Here is a 27,642-nt window from a genome sequence, read left to right as displayed (position 1 = left end):
TCTGCAGCCAGCACCTCTCAGACAGGCGTGGTCCTGCGGTTGGGGTCCTTGCTGTAGTCTTTAGTGAGCGTGCTGCTCTGGAGGAACTCCCTCTCTGAGTTGAGCAGCCCGCCCATGCCACCGCCGGGTTTGGTGCCGGCGTTGCCTGCCTCGCGGGGGTTCAGCGTGTACATGGGCATCTCGGAGGCGGCGGGCCCTGTGTAACCGCCTTTACCCAGAGGTGAGGCATCGCGGCTGGGGGCCTCAGAAGAGCGCACGCTGGAGCGACGCCGGAAGCGGTAGCGATAGGAAGGGATGCGGCTGAAGGCGGACTTTTTGATGAGCTCGGTGCGGGATTTGGCCCGTAGCTTGCGGTGCTTCTCAATGAACATATGCACGGCCAGAACGCCCACCATTTCTGCCATGATGAAGGAGAGGGCGCCGAAGTAGAAGGACCACCCGTAGGAATAGGACTTTTTGCTGTCGCTCTGGCCCGGGTCACCCGAGTTGGCTGAGATATAGACAATAATTCCTATGATGTTACTGAGACCTGGAAGGGAAGGGCAGAAAGAGATATATGTTTATATGTTTTCTAGCAAAAAGGAATACACCAAAATTTGCACATGTTCTACATAATCTGTAAACCAGTACTTTGTGTATAATCCATGTATCTGGAAAGGCTGTGATCTCGTGACTAATGCGTTCCAATATGGTGCGAGATTGGGATGTTGGGAGGGTCACAAAATTCAAGACTTTGCCCCAGAGGCCTTTAGCCAGGAGACGGGTCTACAGAACCACATGAACTTTGAGTCATTTAAGGTACACTGTCACCATGATTCTTTTCCAAAACCTAACACCCAGAACTTTACACTAAATGTGTAACTTTATGTTTAGTACGAAATACCACGTGTGTGGTGCTAATTTGTAGGATATCATACGAACCACTGTATGAAAATATGAGGTGTTGTGTCTAAGGTTTAAAATTTGTGGTTTATTAGCATGAAACAAAACAACAGAAATACAACAACAAAGAAGACAAAGGTTTTGCAGGTGAGATTAAGAAACCCATCGGGGCTTACAAGGAATATATCCTCAATGATACGAGAAGAGAAAATAACATTAAAACAAATAAATTTTATCTTAGTTTAAAACAAAACTTGTGAATTATGAATGTGGACTAGTTTATTTAAATCTGTGTGAAAAAAACTTGGCGCTAGCTCTTGTTAAGGGCACAACACTGGTTCATGATATTTGTCATCTAAGTTTAGCAACTAATGTGATTAGTTTGGCAGATATTTGGTCATGAACCAAAGCATTGGACAAATTAAAACTTTGAGCAGATGATGATGCTAAAAACTGGGAAGCCAAGGGATCCAAAGTTATTAAAATTCATCGAGAGGGGGACATGACGTCTGCACCAAAATTCGTGGCAATTTATCAAATAGCTTCTAAGATATTTCAGTCCGAACCAAAGTGGTGGACAAACTCAGAAAGTTAAGGATACGCCAAAGTGGCAGATTAGTGAATTAAAATTTGGGAAAGGAAAAAAAAAAAGTCAGAGCAATGATTTGAGAAAAAAAGAGTACAGAAGAGGACGATGGGGGAGACAGCCAAAAGAAATAAAGCAAAGTAACGAGAGGAGAGCTTCAGAGAGAGCTTGATGGAAACGTTGGAGAGAGTCATTGCACACAGCTGGGCTCTCTTATTCCATATCATTAGTCCAGAGTACAGTGCTCGTGCAGTGTGGTGGAACGCACAGAATGGAGACAATTAGCCAGCTGTAATTACCCAGAATCGGCCCTGCACTATTGTGGTAAATAATTACCAATTTGGCTCAATGAATTTACTAAAAAACCCAATAGGACCCTACACATCCCACTGAACAGCAATGACTGTACAACCCATTGTGTACGTCAGGAGCACGGGCACAAGTGTGTGCGTTTGTTTACGGGAGACCAAGTGTCAGCACCCATGTGATGGATTATGTGTGTGCATGTATGTGTGTTGACGCTCTCACGCCCTCACAGTGCATCACAGCGGCTTTGTGGTATTCTTGCTGATTGATTAATCAGCTGCTGAGCCCGATCTCCACACTCCGGCTCCTCACACAGACACTTCTGTGTACTTTAGATGCCTAACGGGCTCTTTCCACAAATGTTTGAGTGCGGCACCTCCTCTGTTTAGAGTTGCAGTAACTACACACACTCACTGACACACACACACACACACACACACACACACACACACAAAGTAACCCCATGCTGCTATATATGCAGCATCCCTGTAATTAAAGTAGAATGATGGAAATTCCTTGAGATGAGACATATCTGAAGCTGTTAAGCACCTTGTCAGGTTAGGATATTATTTTAAGTCATTTGGCGGCTACTGCAGCTAAGATGGCTGCTATTTCGTGTTTAACAGTCATGGAGATGAGCATCAGTACACTTACATATTAATGCTTGCTCATGCACTTGGCTGACAAAGAAAACAATTGTCATTTTTACCAAAACCATATTCAAAGTCTGTAGTCATCATTTTCGGTGTACAGAAGGAGATTACAAAAAGCGCTCTTACAAAAAATTCTGGGATTGTATCAATACTTTAAATATCTAACAGGATTAAAAAAAATCAAAGTACTATTAAAAAAAGATTAAAAGGTTTGAGGAACTCTTTTGTGTTTTCTTATCCCTTCCTCTTCATGGAAGTATATTCTGAACGGTTTACACCTCTAGTGGATGGCAAAAAATGGGAAATCAGTTTGAATAGATCTGCTCCTTTTAAAATCTTTTTCAGTTGAAGTCTAAGTGGAAAAATAAAATAACCCAAAAGTCCATAAATAAACAAATAAAGTAAAATAAAATTATATATATATACATATATTTTTTATTAATTAAAAAAATTTTTTTTTTTTTTTTTTTTTTTACGTAATGAACTGAAAGGTTGATTACAGTAGAAAAAGTCATAGTCAAGTCAATTTAAAACAAAACAAGCAGAAAACATTCAATCAGCAACATTTGCAAAGATCAGTACAACATAAAATTTAAAACGTACAGCCAAGAAGGTAAAAATGGTATTAAGTAATACTAGTCTTTGGACGTGAAGTGGACGTGACAGCGTGGCTGTCTGAACGCAGCCATTTCACAAATACATTGTGAATTAAATATAGTATTAAAAAGAAAAACAGAAATACATGAGTTTCCTTTTTTATAGCAATGATATGATCTACATTTCCTGTTTTGTCAGAGTAGATCTATCTGTACCATTATTGGATGTGGAAACAATGTCACCATCTGACTGTCTGCCTCATAACTGTGTTGCATTTTTTTGGCACCCAACTGACACCACTTTTGGCTAGGGACACAATGTCACCATCCGACCGATGTTTGCTGAGTGTAATTAAGCAATATAGATGTGTCCTTCAGCGAAGAACAGCACCTTCCTGCTCTAAAGGCAGGACCTACATTATGTACACTGATGATGACTGATAACACTTTAAAAAGAAGAGGAAGGACACTCTCATTCTGACAGGAAGACAGACGCAAACGGTGCAGACTAACCTGCGGAGACAAAGAAGATTCCTGCACTGAGGATGACGTTGTGTCGGCTCCGGTAAAACTCACTGGCGGCCACGCAGAGCCCGCCCAGGAACAGCAGGCCGACACTCATGATGGGAAAGATACTGGAGGCACGCACAGCACCTGAACAAACACAAGGAGGAGAGTGGACACAAGTTTTTAACTGAGATGTACAAAGATTTTTTCCTGTGTAAAGAAGTTGTGTTTCAGACTCTGCAGGATGAAATTAAGGGATCACTTGTGTTGAAAGTACAGAAAGGAAGAGGGAACTTTCCTACATTTTATAGATTCTTTGTTCAAATGTTTCTTTAATATATTGATTGGGTCCCTCAGTTTTCTATGTGCTCCTTACTTGTATTTATGGAGGTGACTGAACCAAAACGGTGCCAACCCTTTGTTGGGTTGGGACGACTTTTTCCCACGGACTTGCATTGGGAAAGAGAAATATGTAAATATGTAGATTTTTGTGGTTGTTTTTGAGGTACATAATTTTCCCAGAGCAAACTCTTAGCCCTTATTGAAATCATTATGTCCTCAAACTTGTAAAATTCACTAATAGCCAAATACTTATTATTATTTAGAGGACAAAGAGGTCATTGATTCCTCATTAAAGTAAGTGAGTCCTCTATGGGCCCAACAATGTGGAAAATTCAGGTAATACAATACCCCAAAGTTGAACCACTGCACCACTGAGTAACTAACATAGGAATGAACTTTGTCCCGTCTCAAAGACTGTATCCAATTCAATGTATACATCCATGACTGGGAAATAAAGGGAGGGACTCATATGCACCAACATGTATGCATGGCTGGTCTGGCTGCCGAAACTTCATTCTCTGCTCAGGATGCCATTACGCTACCATATCTTCACATAGCAAACAGTTGTTTGCTGCTATATTAATGTTAAAAATCGTATATATAACATTTAAAGATGAAAAACAGTAGGAATTGTCTTTGTACCATTTTTAAATCCACTGAGCTGGAGGGCAGAGCTAAAACAATGAGAAATATGCCTCTTTGCACACGCACATGAACACACACACACACACACACACACACACACAGGAGACACACATAAACACATGGGCCAGTGTGCTTCTACATGCTTGACTGCGTCTAAATCCAGAACATGTTAAAGCATTCAGAGGCCTTGCTTCAAAGAGAGAGAGAGAGAGATGGATGTAGAGGAAAAAGATGGACAAAAACCAAGACAGATGGAGAGCCGTGCTGACACATATGCAAGGCAAAAATAATGAATCGCAGGGATGATGAAAATGGAAGCGAGGCTGCAGTAGGAGTGAAATATTTGTCAGAACCCCATATGTGTGCATGGTGTGGCAACATATTGAAGGATATTTGCAAACAGCTTGTTATGCAGACCCGAGCTGTGCGGTATGTTGAAATACAATGATACATCACAGGTGGCTCATCACAAAAATAATTTAAATCATCCAGCCTGTAACGTGTTTGTATTTGTGTTTCTGAATCTCTTTCCTTAACGCTTCAGTTTTCCAAAACATTCCCAGCGTGACTGACAGCTGCAGTGACCAGTGGTGGTGTGAGGCTGAGCGTGTAAGCCCCGCCCCTGTGGCCCACACCCCTGGGCTGTATGAAATGCCGGTCACTAGGTCCCCGCTCCCCATTGGTTGGCTATCTCTGAGGCCCGTGATCTAACTGGCTGCCTCTGGGGATGTTGCTCTGCGTTCAGTGGAGCAATGAAAAAGAAGCAGGCTGAAACCATTTTCCCTTTTTTTTTGTTGCCTTTTTCTCTCTCTGTCCATCTTTACTCTGTGTTTACTGTGGGAGAGAACAGAAAAAAAGAGCCCCCTCCTCTCTATCTTTGTAGCTGCATCCTTTTTATTTCTGTCCTATTACTCTTTCTGGAAATTACAAGGTGCTCCCTGCTTTCTCTCTTTTGTCGTTTTCTCATCATAGCAATGTTTTTTCCCCCTCATTTTTCTCATGTATTTGCTGATAAAACTGAAGCATCTGTTTATATCTCCTGTTCTCTCCATTACACCCTCTGTGTTCATTTATCTGGAATGTAATAACAGCCTGAGCTCACATTTCTCCTTATCATACTTGTAACACTATGAATGAATAGCTGTGCACTACAGTACAAGAAAAATAAAGTTTTTCTTCCATGCATGACAAATGGTGAGGACGATAACTTTTTGCAGCACGCAGCTATGGCTGTGCATGAGCACAGTGCAGAGTGGCAGTGATTAGCTTGCCAATGGGACCACAACACAGGGACTCACATGCAATAACAGGCATGGACGGCCTGACCACAACAACGGACACAGAAGCTTGGATTACAACACACACACAGGGAGTATGACTTCATTCTCTGTTCAGGACTCCGTTACTCCTCTATATGTTTACAATAATGTCTGTTTTTTACACTCAAGAGTTTGAGCTGCTCCCGTCTTGGTGTCGATTTAAGGCCCCAAGAACCAGTGATAACATTTGGAAGAAGTTCTTTATTTTCTGTGCTATACAGGCAGTGCACATAGAATGACTGTATCAGGGAACACTACTTTTTTGAAAGATTTTATTATTTATATAACTTATCGCTCCTACCTGCCTGTTTGCGCTATTGTATTTTGTATATTTTGCACATTTATGTGTTTTTAATGGTATATTGTGTCAGGTGTTTGTATGTACCTTTGCTGTGTTTGAGTGAAGCTGAAGTCAAAGAGGTGAACAATAGTCTATCTAATCAAATTTTTATCAAATTTTATGTAATGTAATATTAACATAATGCCGCACGTTTGACCTTTAACCTAAAAATGGGGTCACAGCAGGGCAGTAAAAGCTGAGGCTGGTTGTGGATATTGCATTGTGTGTGTGTGTGTGTGTGTGTGTGTGTGTGTGTGTGTGTGTGTGTGTGTGTCTGCATGTGTGTGAGTGTGTGTTCATATCAAACTTACGGAGGAGGTATTCAGCAGCATCTGCTTCATAGTCTGCATCCTCTGGGAAGTGATCAATCTTCTTACACACACCTCTGAATGTTCCTGTGGAGGAGAAACACAGTTCAGTTCAGAGCTTTATGTTCCACAAGAGAAAATTAAATCTTTTTTTGTTTTGATGTGCTACTGGTTTCTACTAATTGGTAATATCTTTAAGCATGTAGACAGGTGAAGTCTTGATATTTGCCAAATACCAAGTGCCAGTCACTCAATTAATACCAGAATATCACATTTCCTAACCGAATCCACTTGACTATGTGATGCTGGTTTTACATTAATCGTTTTCAGATCCCAACTATAGTTGACATAAACCCAAACTTATGTTATGGTCACAGGCATGTCTGGGACTCTTTATTGCAAAGTAAATTAAAAAGAACATCACTTGAATGCCTAAAATGCCAAATTTGTCTGACATTATAATAGCAGCAGTAATTTTCTCTGTTGGTTATCAGGTAGACATATAGGTTAAATTAATCAACCATCATGTTAATCATGTAAGAAAATGTCAAATATAATGGCAAAAAGCATGGGTATTGGAACAGGATTGTTTTTGTAATAGGTAATCAGTCATTTTCTTGTGTAATTGCACTGCATCAGGTAACATTTTCAGGAAAGTGAACATGTAAACACACTTAGGGCCCGATGAAGTCTTTTTAACTTTTTTGTTTCCAGTTTCTATTTTATTTTTGTCCCTTCTGTTTTAATTTTTCAGAATTATTTTTTTTTTTAACAAATTAAGTACATTTTGTCATCAGAAAGGATGTCTAATTCTTTCGTTGGGTGAATTAAGAAAATATTTAAAATTGAATGAATATCGATGAATGTGCTATAAGACAACATTATACCAAAAGTCAATAATTTCCCTCACAACTTTGTGGGATTTCTGAATTTATAAGGGATGCAGGTAACGTGTTTTACACTTCCTGTGAACATCATCTAATTAATCTTATTTCTATATGTGTATTTATACTGTATTATCATCTTATTTTGAAAAGCAAACATAGTCATATGTGTATCCTGGGCCATTTCAATGCATTTGCTAACGGACAGAGTGATGCACTACCACTTTAGATGAAACTCCAACATGTTCTCATCCCAAGTCATCACATCCTGACACTTTGCAGTGGACTTCTGCGTTTACATATTATGACCTGGGAATCCTTCTGCGTCTGCTTTTGACATTCAGGGATGCCACTGCCGTGATGTCAACAAAAGCACATGCTGGCACAGACGGTTAAGATTAGGCAAAAGAGGCACATGGTAAGGTGCTAAAAAAAATCTAAATTCAGACCTTATAATTGTAGGGAAAACCCTGATTTTTATAAACTGCAGTCACAAATTACACAATATTCCCCAAATTACAGCTGATTCCATTTTTATAACCAAATACCGCGATTCTGTCTGTGTTTACTGCATCACAGAAATCATCATGTACACAGATATGAATATACATGAAAAGCAGAAAAAACTGCAGAAAACAGAGAGAGAGAGAAAGAGAGATGACAGATGATGCAGGACAGAGCTGTAGCCTTCAGGGTATGTGTGGGAAACACCAATTGAAAGCCTTATCACATCCAGCACACATACACATACACGCACACACGTACGCACACACACACACACACACACAATTGTGAATACAAATACACACACAACCACTAAAATAAAGACATCATGTGTACACACACATCAACCAAGCTCATTAAACTGATACATGAACACTATCAATCATGCATGTAAGTAAAAGCCTTCTAGATTGTTTTTTTCAGTGTATGTCAGCGTGTGTGTGTGTGTGTGTGTGTGTGTGTGTGTGTGTGTTGTATTGACTAGGATGCAGTCTCCTATGAGCGTGCCGTGTGTCAGGCAGAGTGACTCATCCTCCTTTGTACAAGTCCTCCACAAACACACACACACATACACACATCTATCTGTGTGTGTGTGTGTGTGTGTGTGTGTGTGTGTGTGTGTACACTGCATGTAGCTTCAATCCCACTCATCATTCAGTCCCATTCACACATGGTCAACACCACAGGGAATATGAGAGAGAGAGAGTGGAGGGGGGAGGGCTGAGGTGGGATGAAGGGGAAGAGGAGAGAGAGCGAGATGAAGGAGGATGAAGAGGGAGGAAGTGCTGGTTGAAAGAGGTTTGGTGGTAAAACGGCACGGGAGAATTAGAGAGAAATGGGAGGATAGAGGCTGGCGACGAACAACGGACGACTCAACCTAATTGCTGATTTGCATATGAAGAGGTTCTTTCCAGTACCCACACTCAGAAAATCATTCATAAATTGATTCATCCAGCTCACGCAGTCAGAGATAGTAACTAACCTCTGACTGGGACTCTGATTGACAAAAAGACGTTTAAAGAGTGTTTCATAAAGTAATCATCCGTTAAATTTTCATATGAATCAATGTCTGTTTTGCCACACTCTTTTACAGATAGATGTTCCACTAATTCAACTGCAAATACAAATACACATAAGACTTGTATAATATCATCCATACACATCCTCTTATCCTTTTCATACTTTCATTAACCATCTGCTTTTTGGTTGGTAATGCTGTTTCATAGAGGGAAAATTAAAAAGAAATATCTGGATATATTGTAATAATAATATGTGCATAAATATCAATATATATGAATTTTCTCACTGTATATTCACACACAATTTGAAAATGGATGCAATAACTCCATACACTTAAACTGTGTCTGTACTCTCATTTCCTATGCTCAGTAGTTATCTAGTGTGAGCAGCATGAGGTTTTATGTATCCAAACCACACGCAAACTGTCGGGAAAACCACACTAGAGCTGCAATGATTGGTCAATTAAACGACCAGGAGAAAATTAATCAGCAGCTATTTTCACAATTGGGTGATCATTCAGACTAACTTTTAATTAAGAAATGATTGTCAGATACCTTTTTTCCCAGACTGGCATCTCCAGACCTTTGGCCCCTCTTGGTTCATTTTCAGTTTCCAAGGGGCAATAAGAATAGCTGTTGCCTAAAATGGCAAAGGCTTGCCTGCCTTACTCCGCCTTTTATTGGCTTACGCTAAGATTTTTTTACCCTAACCCTAATCATTGTCACTCCTCATGCCTAAATCTAAACAATCCAATCAACAAAGGCAATGAGTATAGCTAATCAGAGAGTGAGCAATCATGCATCCACCCTTGCCCCCGGTGTGAGGGTGCGTGAGCCAAAAATTACTTCGTCTTACAGGTATTGTCAAACTCCACAGGCTTGGCAATTTGTCAATCATTGTATCAAACCCACCCCATTATAGATAAATGGTTGTGACTGGCCCGAAGTGGTCCAGGTTGGATGGAAATCTGGTACATGTTTAATCTGAAATCGACGTGCATCGTTTATATTTTTTCTCATAGGATGACAAAGGCATGACGCACCCTACTGTTCCTGTTTAAATAAACGCTTAACTATGTTATGGCGGGGTTGACAACCCCTCTTTTAATTGAAGGGGGACCCAACATATCTGCCGAAGCAAATAAAACACGCACTCGCAGATTTGTATGGTTCCCAGGCAGAATTTTCTGGTATTCTTCCATTTATCTGTCTATATATCTTTGGGTTTTGGAATTTTGAGAAATTTGAAAATATCACCTTGGGCTCTGAGAACTTGTGAGGGCATTTTTCACAATTTTCTGACATTTTATGGGCCACGCGAACAATACGATCAATCAAAAATATAATGAACAGATTGATTTAGGGTGGAGATAATCATTACTTGCAGCCTTGAACCACACAGAAAATATCAGCAGCTTATCAGAATGAATTGGTATCTTTGGAAATTTCAAGTGGATTTGTAAAGGACTATTTTTAGCTGAGGATGAATACACATTTGGTGCACTGTGAGTTTTAAAGGCAGCAGAACTGTTAATGTTCATAGTAATGAAAAAAACCATGTCAGCCAGTGCAACAGTGCAGCTAACCGATGTGTTTTTTAATTGTTTTTGGACAACAATAGAGCCCTATGGCATATATCTGGCCATTGACAGAGAACAGGATCAATTCACTGTTGTTGTGGTCATTTCATGGGATTTGTTGGTAATAGAAAACCACACAGCACTGCTCTGTACTATTTAATGTGGCCTGATTTGAGACACAGAAGGTAACTGTAGCCTTAGCTGTTTCTGTTGGATGCATCAATGTGTGAGGCATCATCAATCAGAGCTCTGCCTCATGTCTGCCAGCCGGGAAATTTATTAAACCTCCTGCCTTTTAATGTATCGAACCATCCTGATGTATAGAGCACCAAACGGCCTCACGCAATGAAATACCAATGAAGCGATGCGCCAGACTAACACACACACACGCGCGCTCATGAACATAGAGGATGGGGAGGATGGAAGAGGGAGATAGATGGCTGCTTTTATTTCTCTCTCAGTGGTCGAGAATCTAAATCACAACTGGATAAACACACTTAAAAGTGCGCACACACACACACACACACACACACAGTCATTATAGCAAACGTGTTTCCATGTACCCGGTGATGTCACACTGTTATTTTCTAGAAAATAAAGATGGGTTGCTAAAAATAACCTCAACACACACACACATACACACTCACTTACTAACACACACACACACACACACACACAGGGAGAGTCATTAAGACTGGTGTGTTGGACCTCCAGGTCAGCATGTTCATCATGATAATGTGTGAGTAACAAACAGTGCACTGGGAATCTTTAAAACAATGAGGAACCAACACACACGCACATACATTCCTGTACTTCTATCTTTGTGAGGACCGTTAATTACATAATGCACTCCCTTGCCCCTTACCCTAACCTTATCCATCACCATTAATTAATAATAATTATAACAATTTTCTTTATTTGAATGCAGCCTTAATCTGCAACTGAAACTAGCCTCCTACAAATGTCACAAAATTTAAAATATATAGCTACGACTCACTTTTAATGATTTACATCAAAAAACAGTTCAAATAACTACAAAAAATAATCATTATGTTTTGCAGCTTTGGCTGAGGTATGCACTTTCTAGTTGCTTTAGTAATTGGACTCGGATTGTGCATTCATTCTTATGCATTTTTTATTCTTGCTTATTGTGCTCAGTTTCACAGATGGGATGGAGTGTATCTGAGCATGGACTGGTTTAGTGGTAGAGAAAAAAACATGGACAGGTTGCCAACCTATCATAAGAAAAACATGGAACATAGATGAATCTGAAAGATTGGGTAAGAAAAATTACCAGGTTGCAGTATAACAATCTGGATGAACAGAACAGAATACATTGTCACCACTCCTCTGCTGCAACCAAACACAGACACGTGTGTGTGTGGGGGGTATATTTTTCAGCCCACACTGAAGTTTTGAAGAGCTACCTCCAAATGCTGTATCAGTGAGTGAGTCAGTAGCTGTCACACAGGCTTGTGTCAAGTGTCAAAACCAGCCTATGATCTCATCAAGGAGAAACCAGTGCAGCACACACACGTACACACACACAAACAGGGCCAAAATGTATCACACACACGGGCTTGGAAAGATGGATACATTTTTTCTTATAAATCAAAAACCAGGCACTACTTCAGACTGTAGATTTGATTACCTCCCGCCCCTTAACTTCTGTGGTTTCTTGTGGTTTTGTCTTAATTTCAACCTTCTTTCTCTGACATCTGCTTACTCAACATCTCCATTTTCCTTCTCAAACTAACTCTCCTTTGCTCTCGCTCTCTCTCTCTCTTTTGTGTCTCCAGCCAGCGTAATGTGCAAGCAAATGTTAATTCAGATTGATTATGCTGTAAACCTCAACTTCAATGATATTAGCCCTCCAGGTTGCAATGGCTTATTAGAATATCACTAAGCTTTTAGAGCTCAGGAGAACACCTTGAGAGGAGAGAGAGGCAAGCGGAGATAGAGAAAGAACACCTAAAACCTTTCAGCAAATGTGAATCAATTATTTTAGTGAGTGTAGTTCCTTCGTTCAAAGTAAGCGTTGCACAAAAGCTCCTCCTTAAATTGATACAAAATTCCATTTATCAGAAGAGGGTGATGAAGCACCCCCTCTTAATATAAAACAAATGCTAATTCATGATCTGCATCACAATACATTGATTAGAAATGTATAAATGGAAATGAGGAGGATGTGAAAATAAAAGCTGGATGGAAAAAAACAACAGATCTATCAATACACGTGGGCTTAATGCATTTTCTGTAATAACAAGATAGCACATAATTAAAATCACTGCCCAGATTTCCTCTCTGTGATCCCATTTGAAAGATAAACAGATCACTAACAAGGCTAATAAAATTAGACCCACACAGATTTGTCTCATTCTGGATAAGACAGTACAAAATTAATCAATAAACAATTATTTTTCATTCATATTTCATGACTTTAAGACTCTCTCAATTGTTGTGATTTTACTCAAATGCGCATCTAAATCTCTCCAGGACAGCTGACTGATGAAAGCTTTCTGATCACTATCCCTGATTAAGATGCAACACAAGTAGAGTTCACCTGAGCAGAGGTTATTGCAGCGATTACGGCCCTCTCCACGAGACTACACAAAGCAACCATCTCACTCATACTGAGGGACAAACATCAGTTACAATGCAGTTTCTAATGGCCACTTTTGTTATTAAACATGCACAGCAAATTCTAGAGAAATATATCAATCAGTATTTGGATGTAGTCATTCCAAATATTATTTTAGATGCAGCAAATAAGCTAATTGGACTACTTGTTCTTGAAAGGTTTGAATCTGGACCCAATATTTGATGGTGGATTAAAACTCTGTTGTTAATACAAATAATAATAAACCTGACAGATTTATTCACAGTGTGGAACCAGACCATTATCATATGCCATTACAATCAAGCCACTACCCATAGCAATTCATAGCGACCTATACGTAAAAGGGTAAAGCGAAAGGTGACAGAACATGTAATTTGCAATATGCAGACAATATTCTTCTTTATATTTAACAGTCCACATTTTAAAGCTGCTGCTTAGATTGTGTCGTATTTCTGACTATGAGGTAATTCACAAGACTTTAGGATTATGGAAAACTATAAGCTAAACATCTCTCTCCAGTTTTAATACAGCTCAAACAAGGCATAAAATACTGGGATCTGCTCCGTCTACTGCTAGATGGCAGAATTAACACAATCAAAATTAACCTTATGCCTTTAAAGTCCAACTAAAAACCCATAATGTTCCCCGTTTACAGTGTAAAATATGTCAAGATGTTTTAAAAATGTACTGTTAATAGTTTTATTTTATTATAAGAAAGAAAAAAGGTCTTTGGGGAAAAGATCTGTTTGTGTCAGTCTAACATGCAAACAGAGTTTTCATACATGCAAATGCTTATGGTAATCAGTAATCATACACATTCATTTGCACATACTTTACAGTAACATGGCTGTCAAAGCTAATTTGTACTTGGGACTGACTACGTCACACTGCTGGTTTATTTCTCTAATTCAGAGCGCCTCTGAGGTCATGTTTTCATGTTCTTGGGAATTCAAGTGTGTTTGTGTGCATTTGTGCCCGTATGCGTGTATGTGTGTGTGCTGGGTGCATGTGTGTCTAAGAGAAAGCCGGAAATTTGCTGTGGGTACGTTTTTTCAGTCTAATTAACAGAAAACTAATGAACACAAACACATACACACAAACACACACAGACCACACACACATTCTAAGATAGCAAATGCGGGCGTGTGCGCGATCACACACACACAAACACACACACACACACACACACACACACACACACACACACACAGGGGGAGCATCCATCAGGAGACATTTTCCTCACAAAGGTCAACGTGGCCTGAGGGCAGCTGCGACCACAGCTGCAGCAAGGCATTATGGGATATAGCGAATGGGGATGGGAGTCCAGTATGTGCATGATTGCCTGCCTGTGTGAGTCATATGGTTTAGTTTCCCCTACTGGGCCCAATATACTGCTGCTGTCACTTGTGTATAAACACATGCACATATGAACATGTGATGCACATGCGCACTCCCTCCTGTGTGCTGTCGTTTCTTAGTAAGGTGTAAAACCACCATACATATATTAAAGCATGTTTAGAAAGCACAGTCCAAAATACAAATGACTGAAAAGAGAGCAAAACAGGTACTTGTAGTACTACTTTCAATAATAGAGTGGTGCAGGAATGATTAGTTTTTGTTGGCCAAACCAAAACTTAGCATCACCTTGGTTACCTCAACAAAAAGCCAGTGGAATTTTTATATTGTATTCTGGATTACTGAAGAAAATAAACACTGTGGCAAACGAAAGTTTATGCTTCTAACAGGGTTTGGTCAGAAAGATGATCTTCATAAATGAACACCACTTTTATGATTATGAAGGGTAAATGCAGTGGTATGTTTCATCTTTCAAGCTAATATCCCTGATATTCAAACGGAAAGTTACAGTTAAAACATTGTCTGAAAAAAAACATTGTGTATATTATAAGAGCTGTCTGAAATTGTTAAGCACATTTTTGCAGCTGAAAGATGTGGCACTTTGCATTATGCATTGTAAACACTGCATATTATCCTCATACATATTGAAAACAATATATTTTGAAAAAAACTCTAATAAGTTAATGATAATTGGAATAATACGTTTAACAGACTAGTATTTCGGGTGTCGACTAGCAAGGGTACCAACGGTTAATCAACTAGTCGACATATCGCACACATCCTTACTCTATATGGTCGTATAACTTAAATATCACCACCACAATGAGGCTGTAAAGGCCGACTTGTTGAGCTCAGTGTGATGATGAAGCTGAATGTTCCTGACAACCTCTGTATTCTCATTTAGCCACTTGTTAACAAACGCCTTCTTTTAGACACGTTTCGTTCAAGTAAAATATGAAAATTGTGTAAACCTCAGACCTTATTCAGACATCTAACCTAAAACCCATTAAAAAAAGCATTAACTCTGAAATGAGGGAGCCAGAATGCTAAAATGTTAACTGGGTTTTAGCGGGGTCACTCCTGCAGCACTTTATTGCAGCTATATCTAAAACAGGCCTGTCATGTTTAAATATAGGTATCACAGAACATTTACATGTGAATGATCTTTGTTTGAATGCCACAAAGCCATACTTTGACAGATAAAGCCAGCAGTTTTGACAGCTCTTCAGATAAGACACAGAGAAACACATTTTAATGTTATGTATGAAAACAGTAGTACAGCAAGTCCAAGGGCCAAAAGCTGAGACGTTGAGGAGAAACACTTTCCATTTCACTGAATCTCGACAAACTGTTGGCTGTTCTTAAGAGTGCCGAGCTACAGATACACTTTTATTATTTAGCTTTACCACATATCTCACTCTCTTTTTCACTTCCCTCAGCCTCTCCTTCGCTCTCTGCTGTCTCTAACCTTCTCGGTCAGCCTATTACTTTCTTACATCTGTCTGTTTAACCAACTTATTTACTTAGCTATAGCTCTTCCTCACTGCATCTATTTTCCTAAGTACACACACACAATAAAATATATTCATGCTCATGTTCGCTGAATATTATCAAAATGTCACAGTAAAAAAATAATTTAAGGTTAAATGTTTTGTATATAAAAACAGTGCTGTGTTGTGAACATCAATGAAATCAAACTATACTGTCAAAATCAGAGGTAAACAACTCGGACCAGTTAAAATATGATTTCAACTAAAAAGTAAACACCTGCTTGCTCCTGTTCGTGTAGTTCTACTTGTGAAATCACAGGCAAGTAATGCAGTATGCATACTAAACAGTGGAAATATTCCACTAGAAAAAAAAGTGCCTCAAATCAAGGTTAAAACGGAGACAAACAAACAAACAACACTGTGCGTCCAGATGCCCCCACGATTGTGACGAGCTGGTCATGAGGTGCCAGCAGTTTGTCCTTGATCCAGCTCGCACAAACACACAGTCTGGTTTGTACAGCAGAGTTACAGGTCAAACACTGAAGCACCATAAATAAGCATAAATTATAGAAAAACTCACCAAAACAGACAACTGAAATAACAATAACAAACCAAGACTGCTCTGGTTAAAGGACAGATGTATCATTTATTTTGACACCTGAGGGAAAAAAAAAATTTCGGTGATGCTCTTGGAGCAAATGTCACTCAGATCTGAAATATTTGACTGACATGATAGAAAACATCTTGCTCGCAGCTGTACTTTTAATGTAGTTGTTAATGGAGAGTCTTGATTTTTTTGATTTTTTTATTAAAACTATCAGCAGTTCCGGGAATAATGTATCTATTTTATTTTCACAACACTAAATCCCGAGCTGCATGTGCAAGAAGAAAAATACAGTCTATGTTCCTGATAATGCTATTTAAATGAAACTGAACAAGCTGTTTTTGTTACTAGTTTTCCGAATATTGTAGCTGTTTCGGTTTATGAGAGGGCATACATTTCTTTTCAGCATTACAGAAAAAGTTTGAGAACCACTACACTTTATAACCTTAATTATTACAGAAACATGGCTGTAATAACTATGCCAATCTTAACAAAACCCCAGTGCACCTGAAGGATTTTTGGCTTTTCCAGAGCACAACAGCAGTAAAAACACAGGCGGGACACCAAATGTGTTCCCAGCTACAAGTCCTCCACACTAAATGGTTAAATTAAGATCACTGTTAGAGTTAAAAAACGACTAAGAATCCACGGCCATGCTAATGGCTCTATGTGGTTGTACTTGGGCACAGCAGAGCTTTGAGCTACATACTAATGTCAGAATGTAAACAGGGTGTTTTGCAGATTATGTTCAGCATCTTAGTTTAGTGTGTTAACATGCTAACATTTGCTAATTAGCGCTAAACATTAAGTACAGTAGAGGCTGATGGGACTGTCAGTTTTTATTGTATTGTATTCTATTGGTTATTTTCTAGACCTGATGTGTTGGGCAAGGCGCCATTCATAGTTGGTATATAATTAAGTATGATTAGTGTTTCTGGGACCCTGATGAAGACCAAGAGTCGATTTGGTCGGTTCATTTTCCAGGACGCGTTATGAGCTGGCACATACCATAATTCCTCTGGACACTACTGGATAGACTTAAAACCAGTCACTGCGACAAATCGTGACCTACAATGAAACATGACGTAGAGCTGAGCAACACACAAGTTGGGGCAGTGCTCGGTCCTTTATCAGCAGTACCTCAGTATCTCTCAGCAACAATAGTTATCAAGATATTTCAGTCAGATCCAAAGTGGTGAACCCAGCAACCAACAGACAGCCTTTCCTAGAGTCTAGTCAGTGCACCCATGCACTGCTCAACACATAACCGCGAGGGCCGGGAGAGCTGTTTAAATGGAGTCTTATCTGTCAGCCAGCGGCAGCAACCACATAACTGTCAGCTGACAAAACAAACAACAATGTCAGTCTACAGGACAAAAGCCATGGGAGCTTTCCTAGTTGACAAATAATTACCAACATGGGCAGTAGTGTTCACACATTTAACCCTTAGAGACTGTTTGGTATATTTTACGCACTTTTCATTCTTCATTTCATGATAATTCTGACTGTGTTCATGCATATCGCACACATTTTGGCAAGATTGTGTATTTTTGGTTGAATTTTGGATTAATAATAATCAATCTTGAAATCAATTAATTAATATTAAAAACAAGAAAACAAAAACAGTGGCATCATGACAAAATCCTGGCATTTAAAGGTTTAAAACACTTTTATTTCTGATTATGACTGATGTTGGTTAAAAAATGAACTCGATGAAAGTAGAAAATCAGATTATTGTATAATATTTTTTAATGCTTGATTTGAAAAGTGCATTTTGTGTGCAGAGTGATACAAGCGTGTGTAATATTAAAGCGGGCCCTAAGGGTTAAGCCGGAACAACATTGAACAGTTTTCTGTTTTATCAGTCTCCCTTTATTTAATTGTTTGTATGGGCCATGTGATCGTGGTGACAAACACGTTGCTCTCACCACTCAAATTTCATGGCGTATCTGGCTTATCTGCTAGCCTACTCTGCGCAAAGCAGGCGTACACTGGCATGGTTATGGTGCAGACCCTGTAGCATTTTTAAAAACTACTTGGTAAAGACCAAGAATAGATTTTAGTCATGCTCTAAAATAAACAAATCTTTATTGTTAGTCGGAAAAACACACAAACATTGTTCTCCCATGTTAAAATCACACTGTTCATACACTCTAACCATTCAAACCTCTTCTGTACAAGCTTATGGATGTGCTACAATCGGCCTGTCTCAGTATAACGTCAACAAAGGTCATTTTAGGCTTCGGAACAAATGACCAAAGCTGTAGTTATTGTGGCGAGGACAGCCTCGTTCCCAGAGGAGCTGTCCCTAATCAGTTGATGTGTAGTCCAAAAGCTGGATGTCTCAACCCAGCCACATGCACACACAAACACATGCAGAATATAAAACGTTTTGTCAACTAGAAAACAGAAGAGAAGAAGAGGAGGGAGTGAGCAAGGGAGAGGAAAGGAAGTTGAAAAGCAGAGCAAATTGGACTGCTTGTTTCCTCAGAGCGCCTCTGACAGCTCAGTGTGGGTGACTGTGCCTCTTCCTCTCTCTCTCTCTCTCTGTCTCTTCATCTCTACCTCCCTCACTCTCTCTGATTACCTCTTTCTAGGCGGAGGAGAGAGAAGATGGGGGAGAGGGAAAAGGGGGGAGAGAGAGAGAGAGAGAGAGGAAGAGGCTAGTTTCCACGGTGATGGCTGATGAAAGAGAACGGGACAGGTTCTGCTTGGTTGCACACCTCTCCTCTTTCCCTCTCTTCTCTCCCCCTTTTCTCACTCTGTTCTTCCACAAACACCCATGTTCTCTTTCTCCAGAACATTTCTCTGTTCCCGTTTCAAATGCTCTCATCATCCCTCCTTTACGCTTCCTCATTTTCTCTGCTCTCATTAACCAAAACATCCATTCATCCCTTTCCAATCTTCCCTTCATCTTCTCTCATCTTTTCTCACTTACATACATGCTTGTTTTGAGCATCCTGCCACACTACGCTGCCAACGTTACACTCACATCTCATTGAAAAACAACAGACATTAACATGCTGTTTTAACAGCCTCAACTTAAACAGCCTTCAAGTTGTTCACTGCATTTCGAATCTGGGTGCAACAATTTGCACCACTAGAGCATTAGTGAAGTCAGGCCCTCATCATAAAGAATGGTTTGCAGGCTGCATTTAAGTTCAACCCAAAGGGGTTTGATGTGGTTGAAGTTGGAGCTTTCTGCAGGTCAACTTCTTTCACATATTTCTATAAACAAACCATCTTGCTTTGCGCACAGGGGGCATTCAATGTATATGTTCAGTTGGGTGAAAACAGAAGCATTACCATAGCTGTTGAAACTGTGAAAGCCATCACATCCGTCCTTGGAATTTGCAATATAATGAGGGGTGTTTTCTTTCCTTGAAATTTTCATAGATTAGGTTAAATTATAGACTACAAAGCGCATGCATAATTCAGAGTGCATTTCAGAATGGTTCATAGTGATTTTCCCATGTAGTTTGCACTACTAAATCAAAAGCATTTATGGTTAGAACGTGCGTTTTGAGGAAAAGAATTAACACCCGCACATTAACTCCATGCCACACAAGTTTAATGGACACAACATTTTGATCCTACTTGGATCTTTGTCAGGTCAAAATGTTTGAGAAAGATAAAACCACATCTATATGTATCCATAATGCACACAAATAGGCTGACGAGCTCTACGGTGATAGGTGTGGTTAACCCTTTGAACTACTCAAGGTGGTGAAACAATTGGCAATCAATAATTCAATAAATTACATAGAAAATACATATAAGAAGTACATAGGAAAAGAAAAACAATGATACCAGGGCCACTGTACTATATCAAAATACTTAATATTAAAATTCCTCATCAGTCTACATCACCTGCATTCTAAATTGTATTACATTAAGGTTAAGGGAAAACAGAAGTAATACACACAAAAAACCTGACGAAGATCCAAGTAGGATCAAACGTTGTTTGGCGTGAAGTAAGTTTGCAGGCGTTACTCTTTTCCTCATATGCACTCCTTTTTTGATAGCCTTGCACCTATGTGATGTGCGTATTATCACCCTCTCTAGGATGCCTGTTTTGTCAATCGAATGTATATCACACTTTGGAGTGCTATACCTCGTTCATTCATATGTCCTGTTTTGTCCACAACCCAAGGATATTCAGTTTATTGTCATGGAGAAGTAAAGAAACCAGAAAATATTCAATTTAACCCTTTATACCTGGACCGCTTCACAATTTTCACAAGGTTGGATGGACAGTGCTGTCTAAAATATCATTATAAACTGTAGTATTGGGATTGCTCCAAACCGCCTCAACGTGAAAGCATGCAAAAGCATTTGGAATAGTGTAAGAGTGTCCACATACTTTTGGCCATATAGTGTATTTGTTTTCACCCTGTTGTTTTTCTTTTCTTTCCAAATGTTTACAAATACCCCTTTCCTCCTCTTTTTTCTCTAAGTCTTTGGCTTTATTTCTTCCCTCTTCCTTTTCCTCTTTTCTCCTTCCTCCCGCAGCCACCCGCGTGAACATTTTTGCCCCCATTGTTTAAAACCCCTTTCCTTCTCTCTATTACCAGGTGATCATTTAGATCCCCGGCGTGGTCAAACACTCCCCAGAGATTCACCTGAAACAGAGGCCATGCACAGCCCATCCATCACTTGCCACCCACCACCTCCCCTCTCCACCTTCCTCCCCTGCTTCATTCATGCACATTCTGGTCTCTGTTCATTCATGCTCTGCCTCCCCCCTCCTTCCTTCTCTCCTCATTTCCCGGCTTTCTCATGCTCATTTATCACAGTGGGAACTTAACACCTCAGTACACCTGTACAGACACACAAAAACACATTCACTGCATGTAGGAAATCCTGACTTGACCACACACACACACACACACACACACACACACACACAGAGGAATCATAAAGATAAAATCACAAACGACGGGCACATTAAAGTGAGCTACACATACAATAACATAGACCTCATTTATACTGGGTTTTAACAAGTGATCCATATCTGGAGACATTACGAACAAGACATTACAAATTCCTTCACAATCCTGGGTGGATTCGCTGGAGACTCTTATTTTGAAGGGTACACCCTTCTGATGTTATTATTGCTAATTTTCCTACATTCTCTGCCGTGTCAATATATTTCTATGGGAGTGAATATGTAATTTTGTAGAATTTGTACATTTTCCTGTCAAAGGAAATAACGTTTGTGTTTTTTTTACTATATGTGTTGCACTCATGCTTCCTTTACTTACTTTTTTGGGTACAGAACAGAAAACATCCCGGCTGGCACTGGACATCAATAGGATGTCAGAAAGGGGCGGCCTCGAGCTAACCAGGTAGAGTGTGTGCCCCATATGTCTGAGGCTTCTGCATCGGCCGAGATTCGAGTCCAGCCTGCAGCCCTTTGCTGCATGTCATTCCCTTCAACTGTCCTCTGAATAAATGGAAAAAGCCCCCAAAAAATCATCTTTCAAAAATAGCAAAAGAGAGAAGATAATGTTGTCTAGGAGCATTATAATGCAGAATCTCTTCCTCCTCTGTGCCGCTGCAATGTGTCCACTGCAGCCTCTATCAAAGAGTAGTGTGAAAGTCAAGAGCACTCACTCTGTAACAAAGTCTGGGGACCAAAATGTCCCCGAAGCACACTGCTGGACTTGAAGCAATCCCAGTCGACTGAGTGGTCTGCGACTGATGTTTCTTAACTCTGACTTTCAGGGGGCTGCCCTAATTAAGACCATCAAAGTACCAGCGTCATTTGTCGTCAGTATTCTGACATTGACATTGGCAGTAGACGTCCTGACATTGAATTTTGGTCACCCGCCATCACAACCTAAACTCAACCAAATATTAGCGTCTAGCAACGACATTTCTTGCCAGCAGGGACACATCCGCGATGTATGGTGCAAGATCTATTTTTATATTTTCTTTAATAAAATAAGGTGAATCTTAAGACTTTCTTCCTCTTGCCTCATATTGTCTGAGAAAGAAACTGTGTGACTGTAAAATGTGCTGCATGCTGCATGCTGCACGGCTCATATGCATGACTGCTCTATACATTTACTGTAAGAACACTGCATACATGATGTTTTTCCTACCCCCCTCCATCTCTCATTCACTCACTCTCTGATGTCAGGCAGACTACGAGCCACATGTACACGAGTCAGAGACATCCATTTCCTGTCAGTTTATGAGGCGTTTATGAATTATAAAACCGTGACAACCAGGGACCCAGAATGAGCGAAGGGGGGATAAGATGTGCAGAATGAGAACAGAGATAAGAGAACTTATTCACTTTAGTTGTGTGATTGTGTGTGTGAATGCGTGCGTACGCGCATGAGTGAGTGTGCATGCAACTGCATGTTTTTGTGTCTGTTGCATGTGAGTGTGTGCATGTGTGCATGCGCTGACATTGTGCTGACATTGTGTTAACTTGGCGTACTGCTCCCACAGCTGTGCTTGTTTGGTGGCTTGGGAATATCCTAGAATTTGTCTATTTATTCATTCAATTACAAGTGTGTGTGTGTGTGTGTGTGTGTGTGTGTGTGTGTGAGTGTGTGGGTGTGTGGGTGTATGTGTGCGTGGGTGTGTGTATGTAAATGACAGTGCGTGTTCAATAAAGCCTTATACCTGCACCATCTGGCCCTGTAATAGCCTTTTCTGCCCCCCAGAATGAGATGGTTATGTCTGGCTGCATCACATACACACACACACACACACACACACACACACACACACCAACACGCACGCGCGCTTGCGCATGCACAGAAGACACAGATGCATGCTCCTACTAGGGGCAATGCATCTTTTTAATGATAATTGAAAACAAAGTTTACTTGCCCGTGTGCGGGCAATTTTCAGCGAATCAATGTCAAATAATTTACAGTGAATTATGTGTGTCAGGTTTAATAATGAAGCTTCAGGTGGGAGAAATTGACATTTACAATGACTTTTAATCCCATACAGGTGATGGGCAACTCCTCTCTCTCTCTCTCTCTGTCTATCAGATCACAAAAAGAAGAACTAGCTCTCTAGCCGCCCCACCATCTCTCCCCCTCACTCCCCACTGCTCTGGATTTCTTAACCAGTAGGACAGCTCACGTGTTTGTATTCTGGTGCTGCTCACATGACACAGAAATGGCTCAACTCAGTCAATAAACGAATACGTTCCCAATTAACGAACGCTCGAATAGCCAAATAATTGGGTTGAGCCGTAATGTTTTGTTTTGTTTATTTGTGAAACTCTCTTTTAGTCTCTTTTTGGATTGCTTTGCAGTATAAGCAGATGTTGCCAGTGCTGGAATTGCAACTTTCTGTGCAGGATTCTCCACCATTGAAACACCAAAGAGATGTGCACGTATACCTGCATTTGCTGAACAACCTATAGGAACACCCTCTCTCCAAAATAACCTGTGACTGACCAAAATATCCTGTCAGGGGCTAGATTTTCTAAAGGGTGAAAACAGAGCCAAAAGGAGGTGCAGAGGTCTATCTCAGTCCGCTTGAATTACAATATGCTCAAAGTTTATTGTGCGGTTGTTGACAAATGATGCCAAAATAAAACTGCCTACCCCAGCTTTAAACATAGAAAAAAAGTGGTAGCAATGAAGAGAAGTAACACACACAAATGCTCTGATACAAGCGAAAGGTACCCTGGAGACAAATACAAACAACGGCTGGGAGGTTAGCCCTGTTGCAGTGGACACGTTGTCCACAGTGTCAGCCGTCTCCAATATGGGATGTATTAACAACATGATACTGCTACCAAGCAATCTATAAAAAGCCATTTACAATTAAAATGTAGTTCTTAATGTATTTGGCTGGAACTCCAGGTTGAAGATAAGTGATTTGACCTTTCTCTGACAGAAAAAAGGCACATTTTAAAATGCTTTTATGGCTTCCAGTGCTTCTTTTGAGATTCCACAGGGAAGGCAACAGGAAAAGTGGAAAGAGACAGAGAACGACATACAGCCAAGGTCAAAGCCAAGGCTCAAACCTATGATCCACACACACATAAACACATACACACTAATGCTGCAGCCTCAAATTTGCCATGGTGATGTACCTCAATCCATTGAGCCACCAAGAAACCCCACAGACACATTTACCTGTCTCTGTGCTTTCTGTCTTATTGTACGGTCACTTTGTGTTCTCTCAGGATATTAGTGCTCTCATTCACTTTGTCAAGTCTGGAGCCTCATAAACACGTGGTAATAAAGCATGCTGTAACTGCTTAGCAATTAAAGTAAACTCAAATGAAAAGAGGCACTTCACCTCTTTAAATTGATCTAATCTATCTTATCTTATTTGTCTACCTGCTCCAATTATCCCTGCCCCGTCTGCCCTTATCTTCGTCTGGCTTTAGGTTTCGATTTTTTGAGATCGCCGGATAGCCACAAGACTTGAGGATTTAAAATCAGATGACTTCATGAACCACAGAGCTGATCCATTACTGTAGTCAAGGAACATGAAGCTACAGACACGGTGTGTGTCTCTGAAGCGAAGTGTCATTGGAGTAACTGGAAAAGGCGTGATTTAATGGGACAATTTGGGGGGTTTTATGATCTCAATTAGGTAATTAAATGATGCAAAATAAAGGGATAGACTTGACAAGAAGAGCCAGAGGCGATGTGAACTCAAACAGTGGAGGTTATACTGGTGAATTTACTACAGAAATAATGTCTGTCTAGCAGCAATAACTATGAGGTTGGCATAAATGTTACTATGGCTGGCCCCTGAAAGTCAGTGATTCATATCATCAGTCGGACACACCTTAATCAACTGAGATTGTTCAAGTCGAGCAGACGTTTTCTTAATTTTCAGTGCACAATGTGTACGTGGACGTTTCGGCCCCCAGATGTAGCTGCAGAGCGCTCTCTCTAGAACAGGCAGCTGCAGACCCAGACTACGGCCAGAGATATATAGCGTCATGAGCGTTTTTGTCCATATACTTGCCTATATGCAATGTGTGTTACTGGAGGATACTTGTAGGGTGCACATGAGAGAGACCAGGCTGTATTCAACTACTGGATGTGTGGGATGTAAACAACAGACATGGCAACACTTGAGGAGGTTACTATCATGTTAATGCTGAGATCAAGGCAGAAGAGGAGACAGTGGCAGCAATGTTGGTGGTACGTAAGGCCTCTATAAATCAAGTCCATCACGGCAATGGAGAATGAATTTCTCTTTCTCATTCTGCCAATGCAAGAAATTGAGCATCATCATTCGTAATCCTCGCTGCTGTGTTTACTCTGTCACATCGGCTCTGCCTCTACACTGCCCCTGCTTCTCTTCTGCTTGAAAATGGTGAATTTTACAGCTCACAGCAACTTAATATGATCCAGTTGCTGGCATTTGTTTGATATTCAGCATCCACAAAAAATGCTGTTGTACATTTCCGTTCCATCAAGTGCAGATAGTTACGTGTAATTAAAGGCATACTGCTTTGAGTGTCCTCGGCTTCTCAGTCTGATCCAGCCCTCGCTCCACCAGTGCAAGCCTCTTGCCAAAATACGGTTACTTCTGACAAAAATGGAACTGATGCAGCAAAAAGAAGCGACAACCAGCACAAGTGTGTGGTGAATGTGATAATGCCCAAAGATGAAGCCACCAGATTCTGGCTCGAGTCAACTTAGTCAATGGAAAGAACCTCTTCCCAGAATTTCAAAGTGAACTCATGCTTTTTTCACAACACATTATTCTCAAAATTCTCAATGATCACAGTGCATGTCGGTCAGCATGTCAAAGATTCATAAAATCAGATTTATGACTGCAATCAGGCTGCAATTTGCATGTATTTGCATGAATCGACAGGTCTCTCTCAACTCTAGCTGTTGCCAAATGCACACAAATTTCTAGCACCAACGTAGGTTACACAACGCTGCCTGTAATTTGTGTTTTCTGGCTGCCGACAACAAGATGGCTTCAAACAAAATTCCTAACCACACAGTGTGCAAGAATCCCAGCAACAGTGTGCAGATCCAGGTACTTGTTGTTGGTGCAGCTGGCGGGCTAAGAACACTGCCAGCTGTCTGTGTTTGTGTCCATAAGTGCTTTATTTGTACCTTCAGCTATGCAGTGTGATGACAACAAGAGCAGATCAATAAATATTCTATTGTATTTCATCATGTTGCAGAGGAAGGGATGTGGGGGTGAACTCGGGGAAAGGACGGCTGCTTAGGAACTGAGTTTCAGGGATTATGGGATGCTGTCACACTCACAGGCAAACACACACACGCACACGCACACGCACACTCACACACACACACACACACACACACACACACACACACACACACACACTCACGCTGGGCACGCCAATGCTTCTCTGGTGTTAGACAGAGGCAGACAGTAGGAGAGACAGGATGTGTGTATGTGTGTGTGAAGAGGCAGGGACAGAGAAAACACACACCAGACTACACACGAGTAAAAACACAGACAGCCACAGAAACACACACACAGAGGGAGACATGTTCATGCACGCGCACACACACACTCACACACATAGAAACAGAGAGACAGACAGCCAGTCAGTCAGACTGATCACGTACCTTCCAGACAGCAGGTTCGCCAGAGGCCGGAGTGCGTCATCACCTCCTCGTTCTTGCGGCTCGTGTCGTTGTCGCCGCTGCTCTTCACGCGGCAGACCCCGCGCGAGTACAGCCAGTAGTCGGTTCCGACGGCGATGGTCATGAGGCTGAAGGCGGCGAACGCGCCCACCGTCGTCACGAGCATCTGGACGCCGCGGTCACACATCAGCATCTTCATATAGGCGGCTCCTGTTTGTCTTAATCTCTTTTCCTCCTCTCTTTTCGCTTTTTATTTCCTTTATATCCCGCGAGATTTGGAGAGGCAGGGTGAGGGGGTCCAACACACAGGCACTCACAAAAGAAAAATATCAAAAAATATACATAAAGGTGGTGATTTTTTTATGAGAAAAATGAAGTACTTGGCTGCCTTGTCCGTGGAGTTGACAAGAGGCTCGTGGCAAAGGGCGGGAAGGTGGGAGGGCGGCACGTCACTTTCTCGCGCATCAAAAACCGGTTTTTACCACCACCACCACCCTCATACATACAAGCGCGCACACACC

At 40.7% G+C, this 27,642-nt stretch overlaps 1 protein-coding gene across 1 annotated transcript; it reads right to left on the bottom strand.

The window, feature by feature from the left end:
• On the bottom strand, positions 1-27,417 carry cacng3b (calcium channel, voltage-dependent, gamma subunit 3b). Its single transcript, XM_042505440.1, has 4 exons — positions 27,104-27,417; positions 6,488-6,571; positions 3,537-3,677; positions 1-529 (listed from the first exon to the last, which is right to left on the bottom strand). Exons 1-4 carry the CDS (start codon positions 27,318-27,320, stop codon positions 18-20), a joined length of 954 nt encoding a protein of 317 aa, XP_042361374.1. The 5' UTR covers positions 27,321-27,417; the 3' UTR covers positions 1-17.
• Positions 27,418-27,642: the final 225 nt, after the last annotated feature.

The sequence above is a fragment of the Plectropomus leopardus genome, chromosome 17 (genome assembly GCF_008729295.1).
Source record: "Plectropomus leopardus isolate mb chromosome 17, YSFRI_Pleo_2.0, whole genome shotgun sequence".
NCBI classification, from domain to species: Eukaryota; Metazoa; Chordata; class Actinopteri; order Perciformes; family Serranidae; genus Plectropomus; species Plectropomus leopardus.
This window is presented reverse-complemented; position numbering and strand designations above follow the sequence as displayed.